The 20,863-nt window shown below is 46.1% G+C and overlaps 1 protein-coding gene across 1 annotated transcript; it reads left to right on the forward strand.

Moving 5' to 3' along the window:
• The first annotated feature begins 2,025 nt into the window (after positions 1-2,025).
• Positions 2,026-20,548, forward strand: LOC143986583 (uncharacterized). Its single transcript, XM_077484988.1, has 3 exons — positions 2,026-5,430; positions 6,140-6,241; positions 9,007-20,548. The coding sequence occupies exons 1-3, from the start codon at positions 2,125-2,127 to the stop codon at positions 9,703-9,705; spliced, it is 4,107 nt and encodes a 1,368-aa protein (XP_077341114.1). The 5' UTR covers positions 2,026-2,124; the 3' UTR covers positions 9,706-20,548.
• The last annotated feature ends 315 nt before the right edge of the window (positions 20,549-20,863 follow it).

A 20,863-nucleotide genomic window follows, 5' to 3' on the forward strand; every position in this document is an offset into this window, starting at 1 on the left:
TATGTCACGCTTCAAAATTGCGCCCGCTCGTGGAATGGCGTCAAACTTTTAGCCTCAAAAATCTCCATAAGCGACATTTAAAAAATTCTACAGGTTGCATTTTTTGCGTTACAGAGGAGGTCTAGGGCTAGAATTATTGCTCTCGCTCTACTGATCGCAGCAATACCTCACATGTGTGGTTTGACCACAGTTTTAATATGCGGGCGCTACTCACGTATGCGCTCGCTTCTGTGCGCAAGCTCGTCATGACGAGGTGTTTTTAAATACTTTTTTTTTCTTATTTATTTTAATTGATTTTATTTATTTTTACACTGTTTTTTTCTTTTTTTTTTTTTTTTTTTTTTTTTTTAAATGGATCACTTTTATTCCTATTACAAGGAATTTAAACATCCCTTGTAATAGAAAAAAACATGACAGGTCCTCTTAAATATGAGATCCGGGGTCAAAAAGACCTCTGATCTCATATTTGGACTAAAATGCAAAAAAAAAAAAAAAAGAAAAAAATAGAAAAAATGACATTTAAAAAAAATATACCTTTAAGAGGTATGGGCGGAAGTGATGTTTTGACGTCGCTTCCGCCCTCCTATGGTATAGAGACGAGTGGGGGCCATCTTAGCCTCACTCGTCTCCATACCCAGCTAGGAAAAGGACCCGATCGCCTCCGCCGCTACCGCTACAGAGCAGTTTATTTAGTGTATGCCGGGAATCACAGCAAGGTTTGTGGTGAACCCTTTACCCTTGGACCCCATCATAAGGCTCCAGGGGCTGCTATTTTAGTTGTCCTATACCTCTGTAAACCCAATCCAGCAGTAGACAAAGTCACCAAAAGGCCCCATTTTCCCAATTCCCAAACACAAACCTTTCTAGGCAAGGTCTTGCTATAAACAAAAAAAGAAAAAACGACAATTAAAAAAAAATGTATCGTTTTACGTTCTGCTATAAAAAAATGTAAAATATCACATTTCTGCATCAATTTAGACCAAAATGTATTCTGCTACATATTTTGCTAAAAAAAAAATCAGAATAAGCGTATATTGATTGGTTTGCAGAAAAGTCATAGCGTCTACAAACTATAGGATATATTTATGGATTTTTTTTTTTACTAGTAGTGGCGTAGATCAGCGACTTAGCGGGATTGTAGCGAACAAATTGGACATTTTTGACACTTTTTTTGTGAACCGGTGACACTAATAAAATAATCAGTGCTAAAAACATTCACTGTCACTGTACTAATGACACTGGCTGAGAAGGGGTTAACGTTAGGGGTGATCAAGGGGTTAACTGTTTGCCTAGCTGGTGTCTCAGTGTACTGCGGGAGATGCTTTTACTAGGGGAAGGCATGGATCCATGTCTCTGCTTTGCAGGGACACAGGATCCTTGCCTTCCTTCCTGACAGAAAGGTGATCTGCCTTGTTTACATAGGCAGATCGCTGTTCTGCCTGTGTATCAAACGATCAGCGGGTGCCGGTGGACATCGAGTCCACTGGACCAGTTGATCAGCTCCCACTGTGTACAATCACAGCAGAAGTGAGTCGCCGGCGGCCCACACTCACGCCTGACACCAGGAAGTGTAGAATCTCATATATTTACGTGATCTTGTGCAGAGCAGCTGCAGGAAAACTGCTATAGGGCGGTCGGGAACCGGTTAAATAACACCAAACATTAAAACATGATAAAAATGTCATGAGTACAGTGTTGTGTGACCGCACAATTGTCATTCAAAGTGCAACAGCGCTGAAAGCTGAAATTTGGCCTGGGCAGGAAAGGGGTAAAAGTGCCTGGAGTTGAAGAACTGATTATAAAATGCTTTTAAAGGAGTTTAATATAATTAATAAAGCTGAATTTCAACCACGACAGTTTTAATTGGAAAGGGTTAGCACCTCAGTTGGGTTTTTGCTGCCTGTGACCCAACTGGAAAGATTTTGCTCACTTCCTCTCCTGCTGAGATGACAGGAAGTGAGGAGAAACATTCCTAGTCAGGACATAAAAAAAAACATTGATACCTTGGAAACATTTGAATCCTCTCCCCACTCCATCCAAATCTAAAAGAAAACATTTTGAACAGAGTTCCACTTAAAAATGTGTACTTAAACTTACCATCTTTATTTTTATTTATAGGTTAAAATGGACAAGAAGCCACAAAATAACAAGAAAATTAATCTTAAACTGTGGAAAGCCGAGCAGGCCACAGTTTTAGAACAAAAAAAAATGGCCATCATAAAAGCAAGAGAGAAAGCTCTTGCAAAGAAGACCGAGATTGAGAGGGCAAAAGAAATCAAGCGACAAAATATCATAGCAGGGAGCCAATGGCAAAAATCAGTTGGCCAAAAACTGAAAGCCCTGCATTATGGAGAAGAGGAGGAGAGGCGATTAAAAGAAGAGAGATACCGACAGGAAATAGCAAGGGTAGGGGCAGAGAACAGAGCTATTCTCAGGGAAAAAGAGAAGAGGGAGGCAGAGAAGAGACGAGAGAAAGAGGAGCAGATTTTGAGAGAATTTAAGATCAAAGAAAAGAAAAGACACGAAGAATGTAGAAAGAAAATCGCTGAATTCAGATCTCATAAAAAAGGAAAGCGACAAATGTCTATCGCTTCTGCTAAAGAAATGCTGATTTGCATCAAAGCATTAACAGAGAGCAAGACAACGGCAGAGATGGAATTGGAGCAGGAGCTTGAGAAGAGGGTTAGAGAAGAGAGTACATCAGGGGAACAAGATGGTGAAGAGGTCTCTGCTATGAAGACAGAGACAAGTACTCCACCATCAGTCCCTGATGACTTGGCAGAAGAGAGTGTCATGGAGGAAGCAGAAGAGCAGGAGCTTGAGAAGAGGGTTAGAGAAGAGAGTACATCAGGGGAACAAGATGGTGAAGAGGTCTCTGCTATGAAGACAGAGACAAGTACTCCACCATCAGTCCCTGATGACTTGGGAGAAGAGAGTGTCATGGAGGAAGCAGAAGAGCAGGAGCTTGAGAAGAGGGTTAGAGAAGAGAGTACATCAGGGAAACAAGATGGGGAAGAGGTCTCTGCTATGAAGACAGAGACAAGTACTCCACCATCAGTCCCTGATGACTTGGGAGAAGAGAGTGTCATGGAGGAAGCAGGAGAGCAGGAGCTTGAGAAGAGGGTTAGAGAAGAGAGTACATCAAGAGAACAAGATGGTGAAGAGGTCTCTGCTATGAAGACAGAGACAAGTACTCCACCATCAGTCCCTGATGACTTGGGAGAAGAGAGTGTCATGGAGGAAGCAGAAGAGCAGGAGCTTGAGAAGAGGGTTAGAGAAGAGAGAGAAGAGAGTACATCAGGGGAACAAGATGGTGAAGAGGTCTCTGCTATGAAGACAGAGACAAGTACCCCACCATCAGTCCCTGATGACTTGGCAGAAGTGAGTGTCATGGAGGAAGCAGGAGAGCAGGAGCTTGAGAAGAGGGTTAGGGAAGAGAGAGAAGAGAGTACATCAGGGGAACAAGATGGTGAAGAGGTCTCTGCTATGAAGACAGAGACAACTACTCCACCATCAGTCCCTGATGGCTTGGGAGAAGAGAGTGTCATGGAGGAAGCAGGAGAGCAGGAGCTTGAGAAGAGGGTTAGAGAAGAGAGAGAAGAGAGTACATCAGGGGAACAAGATGGTGAAGAGGTCTCTGCTATGAAGACAGAGACAAGTACTCCACCATCAGTCCCTGGTGACTTGGCAGAAGTGAGTGTCATGGAGGAAGCAGGAGAGCAGGAGCTTGAGAAGAGGGTTAGGGAAGAGAGAGAAGAGAGTACATCAGGGGAACAAGATGGTGAAGAGGTCTCTGCTATGAAGACAGAGACAAGTACTCCACCATCAGTCCCTGATGACTTGGGAGAAGAGAGTGTCATGGAGGAAGCAGGAGAGCAGGAGCTTGAGAAGAGGGTTAGAGAAGAGAGAGAAGAGAGTACATCAGGGGAACAAGATGGTGAAGAGGTCTCTGCTATGAAGACAGAGACAAGTACTCCACCATCAGTCCCTGATGACTTGGGAGAAGAGAGTGTCATGGAGGAAGCAGGAGAGCAGGAGCTTGAGAAGAGGGTTAGAGAAGAGAGTACATCAGGGGAACAAGATGGTGAAGAGGTCTCTGCTATGAAGACAGAGACAAGTACTCCACCATCAGTCCCTGATGACTTGGGAGAAGAGAGTGTCATGGAGGAAGCAGGAGAGCAGGAGCTTGAGAAGAGGGTTAGAGAAGAGAGTACATCAGGGGAACAAGATGGTGAAGAGGTCTCTGCTATGAAGACAGAGACAAGTACTCCACCATCAGTCCCTGATGACTTGGGAGAAGAGAGTGTCATGGAGGAAGCAGGAGAGCAGGAGCTTGAGAAGAGGGTTAGAGAAGAGAGTACATCAGGGGAACAAGATGGTGAAGAGGTCTCTGCTATGAAGACAGAGACAAGTACTCCACCATCAGTCCCTGATGACTTGGGAGAAGAGAGTGTCATGGAGGAAGCAGGAGAGCAGGAGCTTGAGAAGAGGGTTAGAGAAGAGAGTACATCAGGGGAACAAGATGGTGAAGAGGTCTCTGCTATGAAGACAGAGACAAGTACTCCACCATCAGTCCCTGATGACTTGGGAGAAGAGAGTGTCATGGAGGAAGCAGGAGAGCAGGAGCTTGAGAAGAGGGTTAGAGAAGAGAGAGAAGAGAGTACATCAGGGGAACAAGATGGTGAAGAGGTCTCTGCTATGAAGACAGAGACAAGTACTCCACCATCAGTCCCAGATGACTTGGGAGAAGAGAGTGTCATGGAGGAAGAAGGAGAGCAGGAGCTTGAGAAGAGGGTTAGAGAAGAGAGAGAAGAGAGTACATCAGGGGAACAAGATGGTGAAGAGGTCTCTGCTATGAAGACAGAGACCAGTACTCCACCATCAGTCCCAGATGACTTGGGAGAAGAGAGTGTCATGGAGGAAGCAGGAGAGCAGGAGCTTGAGAAGAGGGTTAGAGAAGAGAGAGAAGAGAGTACATCAGGGGAACAAGATGGTGAAGAGGTCTCTGCTATGAAGACAGAGACAAGTACTCCACCATCAGTCCCTGATGACTTGGGAGAAGAGAGTGTCATGGAGGAAGCAGGAGAGCAGGAGCTTGAGAAGAGGGTTAGAGAAGAGAGTACATCAGGGGAACAAGATGGTGAAGAGGTCTCTGCTATGAAGACAGAGACAAGTACTCCACCATCAGTCCCTGATGGCTTGGGAGAAGAGAGTGTCATGGAGGAAGCAGGAGAGCAGGAGCTTGAGAAGAGGGTTAGAGAAGAGAGTACATCAGGGGAACAAGATGGTGAAGAGGTCTCTGCTATGAAGACAGAGACAAGTACTCCACCATCAGTCCCTGATGACTTGGGAGAAGAGAGTGTCATGGAGGAAGCAGTAGAAGACATGGCAAGGGAAGAAAAGACCAAGCCCCTCATGGTAGCCAACGTGGTAAGTATCCTGTAATGTTATATTGATTAGTTAGTTATAGTTAAATAGGTTGAAGAAAACCCCATGTCTATAAAGTACAGGCTTTCGCAAACTACAGCAGAGGAAGGAAGAATAAAACCCTCTGAATAGCTGGAAGCCATGTTTCCTCATTGTGGGGTGATTACATTTAACACAAAATTGCCCATTGCCTACCGTTCTTTAATAATTGTTCCTTTCTTGGAGAACTGGGGATGAGCGGTGATGGCAGAATCTGATTCTAGCACTTATTCCGGGGGATGAGGATATATGTATAGATAGTATAGATGAGCCTCTAAGCCCCAGGGGGGTCTTATGCAGCTGCATATTTGGGACCTTCAGATCTTTACTTTTCCAAATACTGTCTGATTAGTAACTCTTTGTAAACATGCTTTAAAAATCTAAGGATATTAAAGCAGAAGACCAAGCAAGACACGGATTTCAGATAGAATGGGGGCAGGGTTACAACCTCAGTTGGATTTTTATTGCTGTCTGCAATCCCTATGGGAGGATTCCACTTCTCTTCCTAGGATAATGTAAAGGGAAGCTTTCCAAGTCAGAGCACAGACAACAATATAAATCATGAACAAGGTTGAACCCTTTCCCCACTTCATTCACATCTAAAATAAAATGTAGAGTTCCATTTTAGAACCTGTCCTAATATTTTCCTTCTTGTTTTGTTTCTTTCTTATAGTGGTGTGGCGAAACCATGCTTGTTATCAAGATGCAGGTACTAGGGCGGGAACCAATGATAACAACGTTTCAGTGCTTAACAACGGGCCCAGAAAAGAAAACAGTAAGTATCTTATAAAATTATACTGCTTAGGTAGTTCCATAGATAAGTAGCAGTTTCTCACAAACAAGCAGTTTAGTAATAGAGGAAGAACAAAGCCCTCTGATTAGCTGGAGAACATTCTTTCTCATGGTGGGGGGGCCACAATTCTAATTGAATAAGAAATCACCCAGTGTTAAGTTACAGATCTTTAATGAATGTTCCTTTCCTAGTGAATTGGTGATGGCGGGGTTTGGATTGTCGATGGCAGAATCTGCTTTTATCACTTATTCCAGAGGGAAGAATAGTCATTAGGAAATATTTTCTAGCTTTCTCAATAGTGGTCATTCAGCCTGGTCAGGCCATTAGGGGCCCTCCAAGTTCCCTTGTGGATTCCTAGTAAAGTAATATCCGCTTCTTTGGCATTTATTTTCCTAAAAGTACTTAAAGCAGAGTTCCACCCAAAAGTGGAAGCTCTGCTTATCTGCTTCCTTTGCTGCCACATTTGGCACCTTTCGGGGGAGGGGGGAGCCGGTACCTGTAAGTAGGGTGACCACATTTCCAAACTGCCATTCGGGGACATCCCCCACCCCCCTCCCAGCATGCATCAGTCGGTGATGTCACAAGGGGGTGGTGACATCACCTGGTGGCCCTGCTCCTTACTTATTTAAGAAATGTCACTCGCAGTCGGCGGGTAACCGCGCCTGAGAGTGGAGCAGGGTTTATGTGCTACTTAGTGCCTTAGATAGAACAAGTTGCATATAAAAAAAAAACTGTACTTTACACTACAAAAGGAATATACATGACCTGAGGGATCTGGAGTTAACATTGGACATACACCAACCCACCTGTCCACTACACTGCCCCCGCCTGTCCACTACACTGCCCCCGCCTGTCCACTACACTGCCCCCCGCCTGTCCACTACACTGCCCCCGCCTGTCCACTACACTGCCCCCGCCTGTCCACTACACTGCCCCCCGCCTGTCCACTACACTGCCCCCCGCCTGTCCACTACACTGCCCCCCGCCTGTCCACTACACTGCCCCCCGCCTGTCCACTACACTGCCCCCCGCCTGTCCACTACACTGCCCCCCGCCTGTCCACTACACTGCCCAACCTGAGCCCTACACTGACATACATGTCCACTACACTGCCCTACCTACCTTTCTAAACTGCCCCACCTGTCCACTACACCAACCTACCTGACCACTACACTGACATATATGTCAACTACACTGACCTTCCTACCTGACCCACTACACTCCTTCCTGCACTACTCCCCCACACATGTACAATCCAGGTAGATTGGTGGATTTTGCTTACCTGTCTCCAGGGCCTCCCTCCACGATGATCACGCATCAGATGAGTGCACTCCCCCAGCTGTTCGTCTGTATCCCACGCTGCACACTCATCTGCACTAAGCACAGCACAGCACCGCTCCCTCACGCACACACCGGCCGCCTGAGTTCCGCACCTGAGGAATCATGGGGAACAGGCTGTACCACAGGAGTGCCTTGCCCGGGATATGCCTAATTGAATGAAATTGTAAGGTGGTGGGTGGGGCTGGAGGAAACACTTTCACAGTTGGGTCACTCTTGGGACAGCAGTAATCATGGCAGCACAGAAATGATGTTGCACTCCGGAGAGAGCAATGCCCCCACGCTACACCACTGGGGCTCCCTGGGCCAGATGACATCATCGGCGGATGCAGAATAGCTGATGGGCTGCATCAGTTTCATTGCGGGACACTGTATTGTCCTGGAATGAAGGTGCCCGGGACCCGGTACAGACCTGCTAATTGCGGGAATGTCCCGGGCAATCCAGGACGCGTGGGCACCCTACCTGTAAGGGCCCCGCAGCGACCTACATTATTTGCAGCCCCTCCTCCTCTCCCCCCTCGCTGCCTTCTAGAAGACACACTTTACTTCCTGTTTCCCTTAGGCCCCTTTCACACTGGGGCGGTGCGGGCGTCGGCGGTAAAGCAGCGATATTTTTAGCGCCGCTTTACCATCATTTTAGCGGAGGTATTCGGTTGCATAGTGGGGCGGTTTTAACCCCCGCTAGTGGCTTAAAAAGGATTCAAAGCGCCGCAGCAGTGCTTTGCCGGCGGTATAGCCACGCTGCCCCATTGATTTCCATGGGTAGGAGGGGTTTAGGAGCGGTGAATACTCCTTCACCGCTCCAAAGATGCTGCTAGCTGGACTTTTTACTCCAGCTTTCACACTGAAAGTGCTCCGGCTTTCACACTGGAGTGAAAGGAGCCGCTTTTTTCAGGAGCTATACAGTCACTATTTTTTGTCATTTGCTGGCTTCTTCCTTTCCTGAATGAACACAGTGAGAGATCAGTACCAGTCACTCCTGTGTCCATTCATCACTGCAGCATAGTAAACTATGTTTACTATGCTTCAGTTTGTAAATGAACAGGAAGCCTCGAAGCACTTCCTATTCATTCATCTGTGCAGCTGAGGCTACAGAGAAAAGTACTGATACATCTATGATCTCAGTCACTTTCAGCAGGGGACCGTGTCAGGTAGGCTGTATGGGGCCCAGTGATTCTAACAGCAGCCCTGCCTATACTGTACCCCAAATTCTCAGCCACCTATGAGGCTGACCTCTTCTATGGAAACAACTAACTGATGATAAAAATTGGCTTTTTTGGGGAAACACATAAATCATATATGACAAAGTCCTAAACTGATAACTATTGTAGAAGTGACAGGCTGTCTGATGTAGCCGAAGGTGAAACGCCTGTGTTCTATTCACTAATAAATCCTTTTCTTTTCCACAGTGCCCTGTCCTATGCAAATGCCATGGCTTCTACTGTAAAAACGAAAAGGAGAAGGAAGACAGTCTGAGGGAGAAAATGAAAGAAAAGAGGGAAGAGGAAAAAAAGGAAGAGATAGAGAAGCAGGCAAGAGAAGATAAAGAGAAAGAAATGGTGAAACAAGACCAAGTGAGAGAGAAGAGAAAGGAGAAAGAGGAGCAAATGAGAGAGAGGGAAAGACAGGAGAGAGGAAGAGAAAAAAGAGAAAGAGAAGAGGAAGAGATAGAGAAGCGGGCAAGAGAAGATAAAGAGAAAGAAGACCAAGTGAGAGAGGAGAAGAGAAAGGAGAAAGAGGAGCGAATGAGAGAGAGGGAAAGACAGGAGAGAGAAAGAGAAAAAAGAGGAAGAGAAGAGGAAAAGGCCAGGGAAGAGCGGGTTAGGGCATGGAGGGTGAGACAAGAGCGGGCAAAAGACCGTATACGAGAGAGGGAAGAAAAGGAGAGAAAGAGAGAAAAAAGGGCAAGAGAAGAGGAAAAGGCCAGGGAAGAGAGAGTGAGAGCAAAGAGAGCAAGAGAGAGAGAGTTAGAGATAGCAAAGGCAGAGAGAGCAGTGAAAGTACTAGTACAAAAATTGAATTATAAGGAATATGAATATGGCATATGGAATAGAGTAGGGGCAGATGGGGTTTTTCTAGAAGGAGCAATTTGGCCAGTTTCTGTCTAAAAGGGGGTTATGGGGAGGTTGTGCTAGGAGTGGGGCTTATACATATAAATGTATAATAATAGTGTGTGACTGTGGGGGGGGGGGGGGGCATTAGAGTGTAAGCTCCTTTGGTATAGACAGGCATGTACTGGCCATCGGGACTACAGGGAGTTTCCCGGTGGGCCGATGGCTCAGTGGGCCACTCTGATGTAAGGGGGCTGGTGATGGGACACTGATGTAAGGGGGCTGCTGATGGGACACTCTGATGTAAGGGGGCTGCTGATGGGACACTCTGATGTAAGGGGGGGCTGGTAATGGGACACTCTGATGTAAGGGGGGGCTGGTAATGGGACACTCTGATGTAAGGGGGCTGGTAATGGGACACTCTGATGTAAGGAGGCTGCTGATGGGACACTCTGATGTAAGGGGGCTGCTGAATATTGTTCTGCTCTTTTTTACGGAGGTGATTTCACCACCACAGTTAAAAAAAAAAAAAAAACCATGGGGGCAGGGGCGGAGGAGCAATTTGCTCCTAACATTAGGGGTGGATGCCCCCATGCTTTGGCATATACTTTTTAGGCACATATTGTGTTAAAGAATGTTTCAGTTTTACTATGTTTTATTGTATTCTTTTCAGGTGTGTTAAGTCTTACTGTAACAGCCTTTGTTCCCATGATATGTAAAGCTGTGACTCCAGCACTGTTGGAGGTGATTTCACCACCACAGTTAAAAAAAAAAAAAAGATAATATATGTCGAAGCACTGGGGCAGGGGTGGAGGAGCAATTTGCTCCTAACAGGGGTGGATGCCCCCATGCTTCGGCATTTATTTTTTAGGCACATATTGCAGTAATTCTTACTGTTATACTGTAATGTTACTTTGTTTTTGTTGTTAACCATTATTTGCTTAGCAGGTACGCCATTCAGGTGCAGCACCGATTAGAATGTAAGCTCCTTTGGTATAGAGACTGTTGCGACTGGCTCAGTGATCTCTGTACAGCACTGCAGTATATACGTCAGAGTTATAAAAATATATAATAATAGTGTGTGACTGTGGGGGGGAGCCCTGCTTAGGGAGACACAGAGTGGACCCCTCTGTGTATAAAGGACCATATAAGAGAGGGGAAAAAAAAAAAAATTGTTGTTGTTTTTTTGTCCTCTCTCTTTCTCTCTCGCTCTATTGTTCTGCTCTTTTTTACGGAGGTGATTTCACCACCACAGTTAAAAAAAAGCATGGGGGCAGGGGCGGAGGAGCAATTTGCTCCTATTAGGGGTGGATGCCCCCATGCTTTGGTATATATTTTTTAGGCACATATTGTGTTAAAAAATGTTTCAGTTTTACTATGTTTTATTGTATTTGCTTTGCAGGTGCAGTAATTCTTACTGTTATACTGTAATGTTAAGCAAGTTGGTGGGTGGGGGCAGTGGGGGGTGAAGTAAGGAATTAAGGGTAGAAAGAGTTGACGAGGTTTGGATGAGAGGGTTTTGATGAGAGTGTTGTAATAGTTTTTTTTTTTAGCAGTGTGGAGGCAGGAGTTGTATTTGAGAAGGGCAGATTTGTATGAGGGTAAAGTCTTGCAGGGACTTAGATTTACGCCACGCTCGCTCAAGAGCACGGTCGTGTCTCTTAAGACTTCTGGTGTCGTCTGTTTGCCAGGGTTGTGGCAGACAGGGCCTTGTTCTGCATGTAGAAAGAGGAGCAAGTATGTCTAGGGAGGATGACAGCATGTTGTTGTAGATGGAAATGGTTAGGTCTGGGCAGGACAGGGGTGCGATTTTGTCATAAAGGCCATCAGTAGCAGAATGAAAAAGGGAAGGGTTGAGGTTGCGAAGGTTTCTGCGGGTAGTGGTTTGTAGGTTGGCAGCATGGGATGTAGGAGACAAGGAGAGTGAAAAGGATAAGGTTGTGATCAGAGAGAGAAAAGGGTGTGTTAGAGAAATTGCAGCGATGTGTTACCGTTGGAGTGAGGGGTGGTTTGTGTCCATTGTGTTAGGTCAAAAGAGGAGGTTAGGTTGAGTAGTTTAGAATAGAAGTGGTAGCAGTATTAACATTGATTGGAATGTTGAAGTCACCTAGGATGATAGCAGGTACTTCAGATGAGAGAAAATAGGGTAGCCATGCAGAGAAGTCATCCAGAAAGCGTGACACTGGTCCAGGAGGTCGATAAATAACTGCGACCCTCAGACAAACTGGACAGAAAAGACGAATGCAGTGCATTTGAAAAGAGCAGGGGGAAAGGGAGGGAGGTGTAGGAAGTACCTGAAAGGTGCATTGTGGGGAGAGGAGAAGTCCAACGCCACCTCCTTTTTGTCCACTGGGTCTGGTGGATTGAGTCCAAAGGAGGCCATTGTGGGACAGGGCAGCTGGAGAGGTAGTGTCAGATTCCTGGAGCCAGGTTTCAGTTATAGCAAATAGATTAAGGGACTTAGAGAGGAAAAGGTCATTGATAGAGGCTAGTTTGTTGAAGGCTGAGCGGGCATTCCAGAGGGCACATGAAAGAGGGGGGCCGACTTGTGGAATTTGGGGAATTGGGATAAGGAGGGGGTTACGACTGTTGGAGGTAGACAGCATATTTTTGGGGTGGGAATTGGGTGTGGGGGGGGCCGGGGTTTGGTGCAATGTCACCAAACATTAGGAGTAGTAGGAGGGTGAGGGTGGTAAGGCGGGAGTGGGATTTATAGGGGGGCAGATGCTGTGGTGGAATGGACGTGGTGATACTGCGTGGGCTTAGAATGAGCAGGAGGTGGTAAGTGGAGTGATATTGAATGGGAAGAGAGGGAGATATGTAAAGGTTGGGGGCTGGAGAGGGGGATAAAGAAATGAGAGTTTGAGGAGAGAGGACGTTATAACAAAGATTAGTGTGAGCATGTTGGAGGGTGGGGAGAAGAGAATAGAAGGAAGGCTGAGGTTAGTTAGAGTGTTAAAGCGGAGGTCCACCCTAAAGTGGACCTTCCGCTCATCGGAACCCTCCCCCCCCTCCGGCGCCACAATTGGCACCTTTCAGGGGGAGGGGGGGTGCAGATACCTGTACAGTACAGGTATCTGCACCCACTTCCGGGATAGCTCTCTGCGGAAAGGGGCGTAGATTACGCCCCTTTCCGCAAGTGCCCCGCTGCCTGCTGGGAAACACACAGATCCCAGAGGCAGCGGGGACCGTCCTTATTGCGCAGCGGGACTCGCGCATGCGCAGTAGGGAACCGGGAAATTAAGCCGAAAGGCTCCATTTCCTGATTCCCATACCCAAGATGGCGGCGGCAGCACCCGAGAGACGATCTAGAGATCGGCTTCGGGTGCCGACATCGCGGGCGCGCTGGACAGGTAAGTGTCACTATTTTAAGTCAGCAGCTGCAGTATTTGTAGCTGCTGGCTTTTAAAAAAAAAAAAAAAACGTGGAGTCCCGGCGGACTCCCGCTTTAAGAGGAACTTCCTGCCAAATAGCAGTGGATCAATGTCTGTACTTACTTTTTGTAATAGTGCCTTAGTCAAAGTGCCCATGTATTGTTATATGTTATATTGTTATATTATATATATGTATTATTGTTAACCATCATTTGCTTATCAGGTACTCCATTCAGCTGCAGCACGGGTTTATCTTGACAGCAACAGCCTTTGTTCCCACGATATGTCGTGACTCCAGCACTGTCGGAGGTGATTTTCACCACCACAGTTAAAAAAAAAAAAGAGAATATATGCTGAAGCATGGGGGCAGGGGTGGAGGAGCGATTTGCTCCTAACATTAGGGGCGGATGCCCCCATGCTTCGGCATATATTTTTTGGGCACAGATTGTGTTAAAAAATGTTTTATTTTTACTATGTTTTTATTGTATTTGCTTTGCAGGTGCAGTAATTCTTACTGTTATACTGTAATGTTACTTTGTTTTTGTTGTTAACCATTATTTGCTTAGCAGGTACGCCATTCAGGTGCAGCACTGATTTATTTATCTTGACAGCAACAGCGTTTGCTCCCACGATTTGTAAATCTGTGACTCCAGCGCTGTCAGAGGGGATTTCACCACCACAGTTAAAAAAAAAAAGAGAATATATGCTGAAGCATGGGGGCAGGGGTGGAGGAGCGATTTGCTCCTAACATTAGGGGCGGATGCCCCCATGCTTCGGCATATATTTTTTAGGCACAGATTGCATTAAAAAATGTTTAATTTTTACTATGTTTTATTGTATTTTCTTTGCAGGTGTGGTAAGTCTTAGCCCTTGTACACACGGTCGGAGATTCCGACGGAATGTGTACTATCGGACAATTTTGTCAGATATTCCGACTGTGTGTGCTCTGCATCGGACTGTTTCCGTCGGAATATCCGACGGACCAACTTTTACCTTGCCGGTAAAATTTTCGGACAAAATGCTCCGATTGGACTTACTCCAATCGTGTGTAGCCTACTCCGACGGACAAAGTGCCACGCGTGCTTAGATCAAATTCCTAGACCAAAGCTATTGGCTACTAGCCTGAACGTAGTCCTGTCGTAACTAAATAACGTCATCACGTTATGTACAATCAGATTTTCCGACAACTTAGTCTGCCCGTGTGTATGCAACATCACTTCTGGACCTCTTCCGGAATTTATCTGTTGGAATAACTCCGATGGATTTGGTTGTCGGAATCTCCGACCGTGTGTATGGGGGCTTAGTGTTACATTGTAATCTTACTTTGTTTTATTATTAACCATCATTTGCTTAGCAGGTACGCCATTCAGCTGCAGCAGGGGTTTATCTTGACAGAAACAGCTTTTATTCCCATGATATGTAAAGCAGTGACTCTAGCGCTGTCGGAGGTGATTTCACCACCACAGTTAAAAAAAGAGAATATATGCCGAAACATGGGGGCAGGGGTGGAGGAGCGATTTGATCCTAACATTAGGGTAGGATGCCCCCATGCTTTGGCATATATTTTTTAGGCACATATTGAGTTTAAAAAAAATCATTTTTACAATGTTTTATTGTATTTTATTTGCAGGTGTGGTAAGTCTTACTGTTATACTGTAATGTTACTTTGTTTTATTGTTAACCATCATTTGCTTAGCAGGTATGCCATTCAGCTGTAGCACTGATTTATTTATCTTGACAGCAACAGCATTTGCACTCACGATATGTTAAGCCGTGACTCCAGCGCTGTCGGAGGTGATTTCACCACTACAGTTAAAAGAAAATGGTGCATGTATGACCATCATTAGAAGTGGGTGGATGAAGGGCGGTATTCTAATGGTGGGCATACCCACTGATCTCTTTTTCGTTCAGCCCACAGGCTACTTGAAGGAAAGCATATTACAATGTATGCCCAACAATGACCAGCAACGTACTGGTATGTTGCTGGACTTTGAGTGGTTATACCAGAATGATGCCTGCAGGTTTAGGTAACATCTTGGTATCATTCCTTTCAGCCAGCGGTCGGCTTTCATGTAAAAGCAATCCTAGGGGCTAATTAGCCTCTAGACTGCTTTTATAAGCAGTGGGAGGGAACTCCCCCCCCCCCCCCTCCATCTTCCATGGTTTTCTCAGGCTCTGCTGTCCCAACAGGGGACACGAGAATGCAGCCAGTGGTTCCGCCAGCTGACCATAGAGCTGATCAGAGACTAGAATGGCTCCAATCATCTCTATGGCCTAAGAAACCGGAAGCTACGAGCATTTCGTGACTTTTTTGCCGGATATAAACAACACCATTGGGAAATTGGCAAAGCATTTTATCACACCGATCTTGGTCACTACCTATTGCTATCATAAGGGATGCCAATAGACACAGCAGTAAGACACAGTGGAGTGTCCGCACGGGTGTCCTGAAGGAGAGCGCTTCTCCGACGGGGCACTCGTGAAGAGGAGGCCACGAGAGCCACTTAGGGACCCCAGAAGAGGAGGATTGGGGTCACCCTGTGCAAAAACAACTGAACAATGGAGGTAAGTATGACATATTTGTTTTGTTTTTTAAAACTAGGGTTTGATAACCCTTTAAAGTAGAACTATAGGCAAAGGGCGGCACAGTGGTAAAGGGCAGCACAGTGGTATAGTGGTTAGCACTCTCACCTAGCAGTAAAAAGGGTCACTGGTTTGAATCCTAACTACGACACTACCTGCCTGGAGTTTGCATGTTCTCCCTGTGCCTGCGTGGGTTTCCTCCGGGTACTCCGGTTTCCTCCCACACTCCAAAGACATGCAGGTAGGTTAATTGGCTTCTGTCCCAAATTGGCCCTAGTATATGAATGGGGACCTTAGATTGTGGGCTCCTTGAGGGTAGGGACCAATGTGAGTGTGCAATGTACAGGGATAGGGACAATTGTAGACATTCACTCAGGTTGAACTGGATGGACTGGTGTCTTTATTCAACCTTACTAACTATGTAACTATGTAAAACGTTTTGTTTTTCTTTTTGGACAGGTGTTCTAATCCCTTTCCATTGTATCCAACATTTTTAAAAAAGTTATGCCTTTAGCTATACTTTAATCCTTGACCTTAACCCAATACAAAAAAAAAAAAAAAAAAAAAAAAAAATGAATACCTAAAGAATAAAAGTGAATGAAAAATATACCCAATAATGATGAAACAGATGATAGTCTTCTCTATTGGCTAATTAAAAAATGGCAATGTTGAAAAACGCTTTAACCATTTACTTACTGGGCACTCAAGAAGTTTTCATAGTTTGTAATAAAATTTAGCAAACCGGTAATTTTTATCCTTCATTGATGTGCACTGATGGGCACTGATAGTTGGCACTGATAGCTGCCACTGAGGGTCACTGATAGGTGACACTAATGGGCACGGATAGGCGGCATTGATGATGAGGCACTGATGGGCTTGGATAGTTGGCACTGATTGGCAGCACTGAGCATTGATAGGTGGCACTGGTGGGCACTGCTTAATAGTGCTAATATGCACTGATAGGGAGGCACTGCTTAGCAGTGCTGATATGCACCGGTGGGCATTTGGAGGCACTGGTGGGCACTGCTTAGCAGTGCTGATATGCACTGGTAGGTTGCACTGGTGGGCAATTGTAGGTGGCACTGTTGGACACTACTTAGCAGCAGTGGGTCTGGATTGTGCGGGACCGTGGTCCCGTTTACACCAACGGTAATCAGCTTTTTATTTTCTCACCAGGCTGTCAGTGTGAGGGGAGAAAAAAAAGCAGATTATCAGCTCTGTTTACATTACATGATCAGCTGTCATTGGCTTATAGCTGATTACGAGGTAAGGGGCCAGAATCGGCCTCTTACCCTGATCTGTGATCAGCTGAGTCTCATGGACTCGCTAATCACAGAGTGAGCTGCAGGGGGTACGCAGGCATCACATGCATGGGAGGACGTACATGGACACCCTCCCGCCAGTTTAGACAGCAAGAGATTAAAAAATCTGTACCTAAATGCTCAAAACAAAGTGACACTCGGGTGTGAATGCAGCCTAAGTAGCTGCATAGGACTCCATTCACACCTGCTTTTTGTGGAACACACAACACAGTGCACAGAAATCATGTACTTTGCTGCACATTTCTGAAACGAGCTGCCAATGTGCTTCAAACACGCACCGTGCTCTATGGTGCCATTAATTGCCAATGGCAAGGCAGCAGACGAGTGCTTAAGCCGCGCATTCTAAATCATGTGGCAATTGCTGCACAAAGCAATTGAACCACTTTCTGACCGCCTCCATAGCACATTTACTGCTACAGGATGACAGGATCCGGTACCTGATACATCAGGATCAGGATACATGATCCCGTACGTCTGGGTATTGGGTGCCGCTGGTGCCTTGCTCCTGCTGTGATTCTACACAGCAGGTCCCACTGACCCGATGTCCACCTGCACCCGCTGATTATTCGGTACACAGGCAGAACGGCAATCTACCTATGTAAAAAAGGCAGATTTCTGTTCTGTCAGTAAGGAAGGCATGGATCCTGTGTTCCTGCCAAGCAGAGACATGGATCCATGCATTCCCCCAGTAAAAGCATCTCCCACATTACACTGAAACACCGGATAGGCACACAGTTAACCCTTTGATCGCCCCTGATGTTACCTCTTTCCCAGCCAGTTACATTAGTACAGTGACAGTGCATACTTTTAGTAATAATCACTGTATTAGTGTCACTGGTCCCAAAAAAATTGTCAGTGTCTGCTGCAATATCGCAGTCCCACTATATGTCGCTGATCACTACCATTACTAGTAAAAGGAAAATAAATACAATTTCCATAAATATATCAAGGGCTTTTTTCCCCTCAGAGAGTAGGTGCAGATACTCCCCCCCTTCTGAGTCATCCCTTGTCTCCCTCCCCTACCCACCTCTGAGCAACGTCCCTTGGTCCCACCCCGTACCCAACTCCCAGTATCACCCCTTTAAAAACCCTCTTACAGTGAAGTGGTTTTCAGACATTTTAGCACTAGAAATAGTCTCTAAATAGCTCCTGAAAACCGCATCCCATTCATTTTAGTGTGTCTTTTCAGACTTGGGAGGTGCGCTTGAGGAACATTAGGAAAAGTTCTGCAAGCATCTTTGGGGCGGTTTGGGAGCACTGTATACATCACTCCCAAAATGCTCTGTCCATTAAAATGAATGAGCAGCGCTTCCAAAGTGCCTGAAAAGCGCTTCAGAGGTACCAGAACATGGGCACTCTTAACACAGACAGGAGGAATTGATGTCCTCTCTCCTTGTGGGGTCTTTTCCGTTCCAGACCAAGGTGGACTGAAACCCGGACACATGATTCAAAATCCAAACTGTCCGGGTGAATCCTGGAAAGGTGGCAACCCTACGTATAGAGCAGAGAGCCAGTACTAGTGCCGCTCATCCTTCTGGTGAACTGGCAAGCACCAGCGGCCTAGTACATCCTGGTCATAGTCAAACCAGCACTGCAGTATTACATGGTGACGTGGCGAGTCCCATAAGTGCAGATCAAGCTGGTGAGGTGGCTAGCACAACTAGTGTCCTGCAGCCACCAAGAAGAAGACAAACACAGGCCCGTCGAGCCCATAGTGCCCTTCCTGCTGCATTTGATAGTCCTAATTGGGAGCCCACCACTTCTGCAGCACCCATAGTCCCCATTAACTAGCCAACCCAGAATTCAGGTGGAAACAGTTGATTTCACGTCACTTGATTTTTATTTCCTGTTTTTCACAGAAGAGCTCTATAGATCCATTGTGGACTAAAGCAATTTGTATGCTGGTCAATTCATCACCGTTAATCCCCATTTGACCTTGCCAGAGAATGGAAACCTATTACGGTTTCTGAATTTAAGACCTTTCTGGGCCTATCCCTCCTCATGGGCATAACTAAAAAGTGAGTTGCGGTCATATTGGTCCACTAACCCAATTCACCATATGCCCGTTTTCTCTGCCTCCGTGACCAGGGAACGATACAAGCAGATCTTGCAGTTCATGCACTTTCATGACAATGTCGTCCTCGGGGTTACCCTGGATACGATCGGCTCTACAAAATTCGGCCCCTCGTAAACCACTTCAACCAACATTTTGCAGACTTGTTTACTCCCGATCAAGTTGTCTGTATTGATGGGTCCCTGATTACGTTTTCTGGCCGCTTGTCTTTCAAACAGTATCTTCCCAGCAAGAGTCCCAGATATAGGGTCAAGCTGTATAAGCTCTGTGACAGGGCAACAGGCTATACATATCGTTTTATGGTTTACGAGGGAAGAGATAGTCACGTAGAGCCGGATAACTGTCCAGATTACATAGGAAGCGCTGGTAAGATTGTGTGGGGCTTGGGGTCACCCTTATTCAGGAAAGGGGTACCACTTGTATGTGGACAATTATTACATATGCGTGCCACTTTTTAGTCACTTGTTTGATCATAGAATTGGCGTATGTGGCACTGTGCGATCTAATCGCCGGGGCTAGCCCTGGCGCCTAGTAGGTTCCTGTCTTAGGCTGGGTTCACACCGGAGTGATGCGGGAACGGCGCGAATCCGCAGCGTTTTCCCGCATCGCATGCCTCCCGCCGGCAGTTCACACTGCCCTATGCGGACTGCTGGGAGTGTCAGTGAAACGTTAATGACACCCCCAGATCAGTCCGCATATCGCAGTGCGATCTGCAAACTCGGACAGGAATCGGATCGCATGGTGTGAACACCCATGCGATCCGATTCTGCTGCGGACCAAAAAAAAAGGTCCCGTGCGAGTTTGCGGCGGGTGCGATGTGAATTCAGCCATACTATCTGTATGGCTGAACTCGCATCGCACAGAGATCGGATGTGATTTGCAGTGCGGTGTGAATCACATCCGGTTCTCGCTGCCGCAGCGGTGTGAACCCAGCCTTAGATTGGGGGAGAGAGCCTGCTTGAAGTGTAATAATTTGCTCGCTGTGGAGGGATAATCAGAATGTTTTAGTTCTGTCCTCCATTCACCCAGACACGCCGGTCCAAATTCCTACAGCGACTGGTGTTGTGGCGAAAAATAACATATTTGGGGGGGCACACCATAATACGTTTAAATTCAAGATGGTGCTGCTATAAGACCAACAACAATAGTGAACATATTACAGCGCACACATTCAAGAATGACATTTCCAGTAGGCTAGTTAAAAACACCTGAACATATTAAAAAAATACAGGGGTTTGGTCACACTATATGGTTATATCGTGCTAAGCCCACTTATTGCGTCAAAGTACCCCGAATTAGTGGGTCCCATCCTAGTAATAGAATGAAATATCCTGCGTCTCAACCATGGGAGCCACACTCTTCTATGTGGGAGAACTGAAGGCATTCCTCCTATGCACTGGTGGCCACTAAATAAGAGGTAATGGAGAGGGGGGGGGGGGGGTGCTCCATCCCCAAAAAACCTGGTCGGGGTCTATTACAATATACAGATAACATATTTGGGGGGCAGTACATGGGCCTAGCACTATATAACCATATAGTGTGACCAAACCCCCGTATTTTTCTAATATGTTCAGGTGTTTTTAACTAGCCTGCTGGAAATGTCATTCTTGAATGTGTGTGCTCTAATATGTTGTCCACAAATATAACCTTAATCTGGGAGGGGTGGACCTCAAGTTGTTGGCGCCTTATATAGTTGCCCGTAAGGTCAGACAATGGTACAAAAAAGTGTCTGTATACTTATTTCAATTGGCTCTGTTGAATGCTTATGTGCTATATAAAGCTTCGGGATGAACTGGATCCTTCCTTAAATTCCAGGAAGAGATCATCACAGCCCTTCTGTTTCCAGACGGTGCTGTAGCCCA

The sequence above is a fragment of the Lithobates pipiens genome, unplaced genomic scaffold (assembly GCF_037356315.1).
Source record: "Lithobates pipiens isolate NorthernLeopardFrog02 unplaced genomic scaffold, aLitPip1_a1.2 Scaffold_17, whole genome shotgun sequence".
In the NCBI taxonomy this organism is placed as follows: domain Eukaryota; kingdom Metazoa; phylum Chordata; class Amphibia; order Anura; family Ranidae; genus Lithobates; species Lithobates pipiens.

What these genes read in the sequence shown, in the direction of transcription:
- LOC143986583 (XM_077484988.1), top strand. Translation starts at nt 2,125, where the DNA reads ATGGACAAGAAGCCACAAAATAACAAGAAAATTAATCTTAAACTGTGG. An exon ending in CCCTCATGGTAGCCAACGTG is followed by an intron (nt 5,431 to 6,139) that starts GTAAGTATCCTG and finishes TCTTTCTTATAG; the next exon opens with TGGTGTGGCGAAACCATGCT. An exon ending in CGGGCCCAGAAAAGAAAACA is followed by an intron (nt 6,242 to 9,006) that starts GTAAGTATCTTA and finishes TCTTTTCCACAG; the next exon opens with TGCCCTGTCCTATGCAAATG.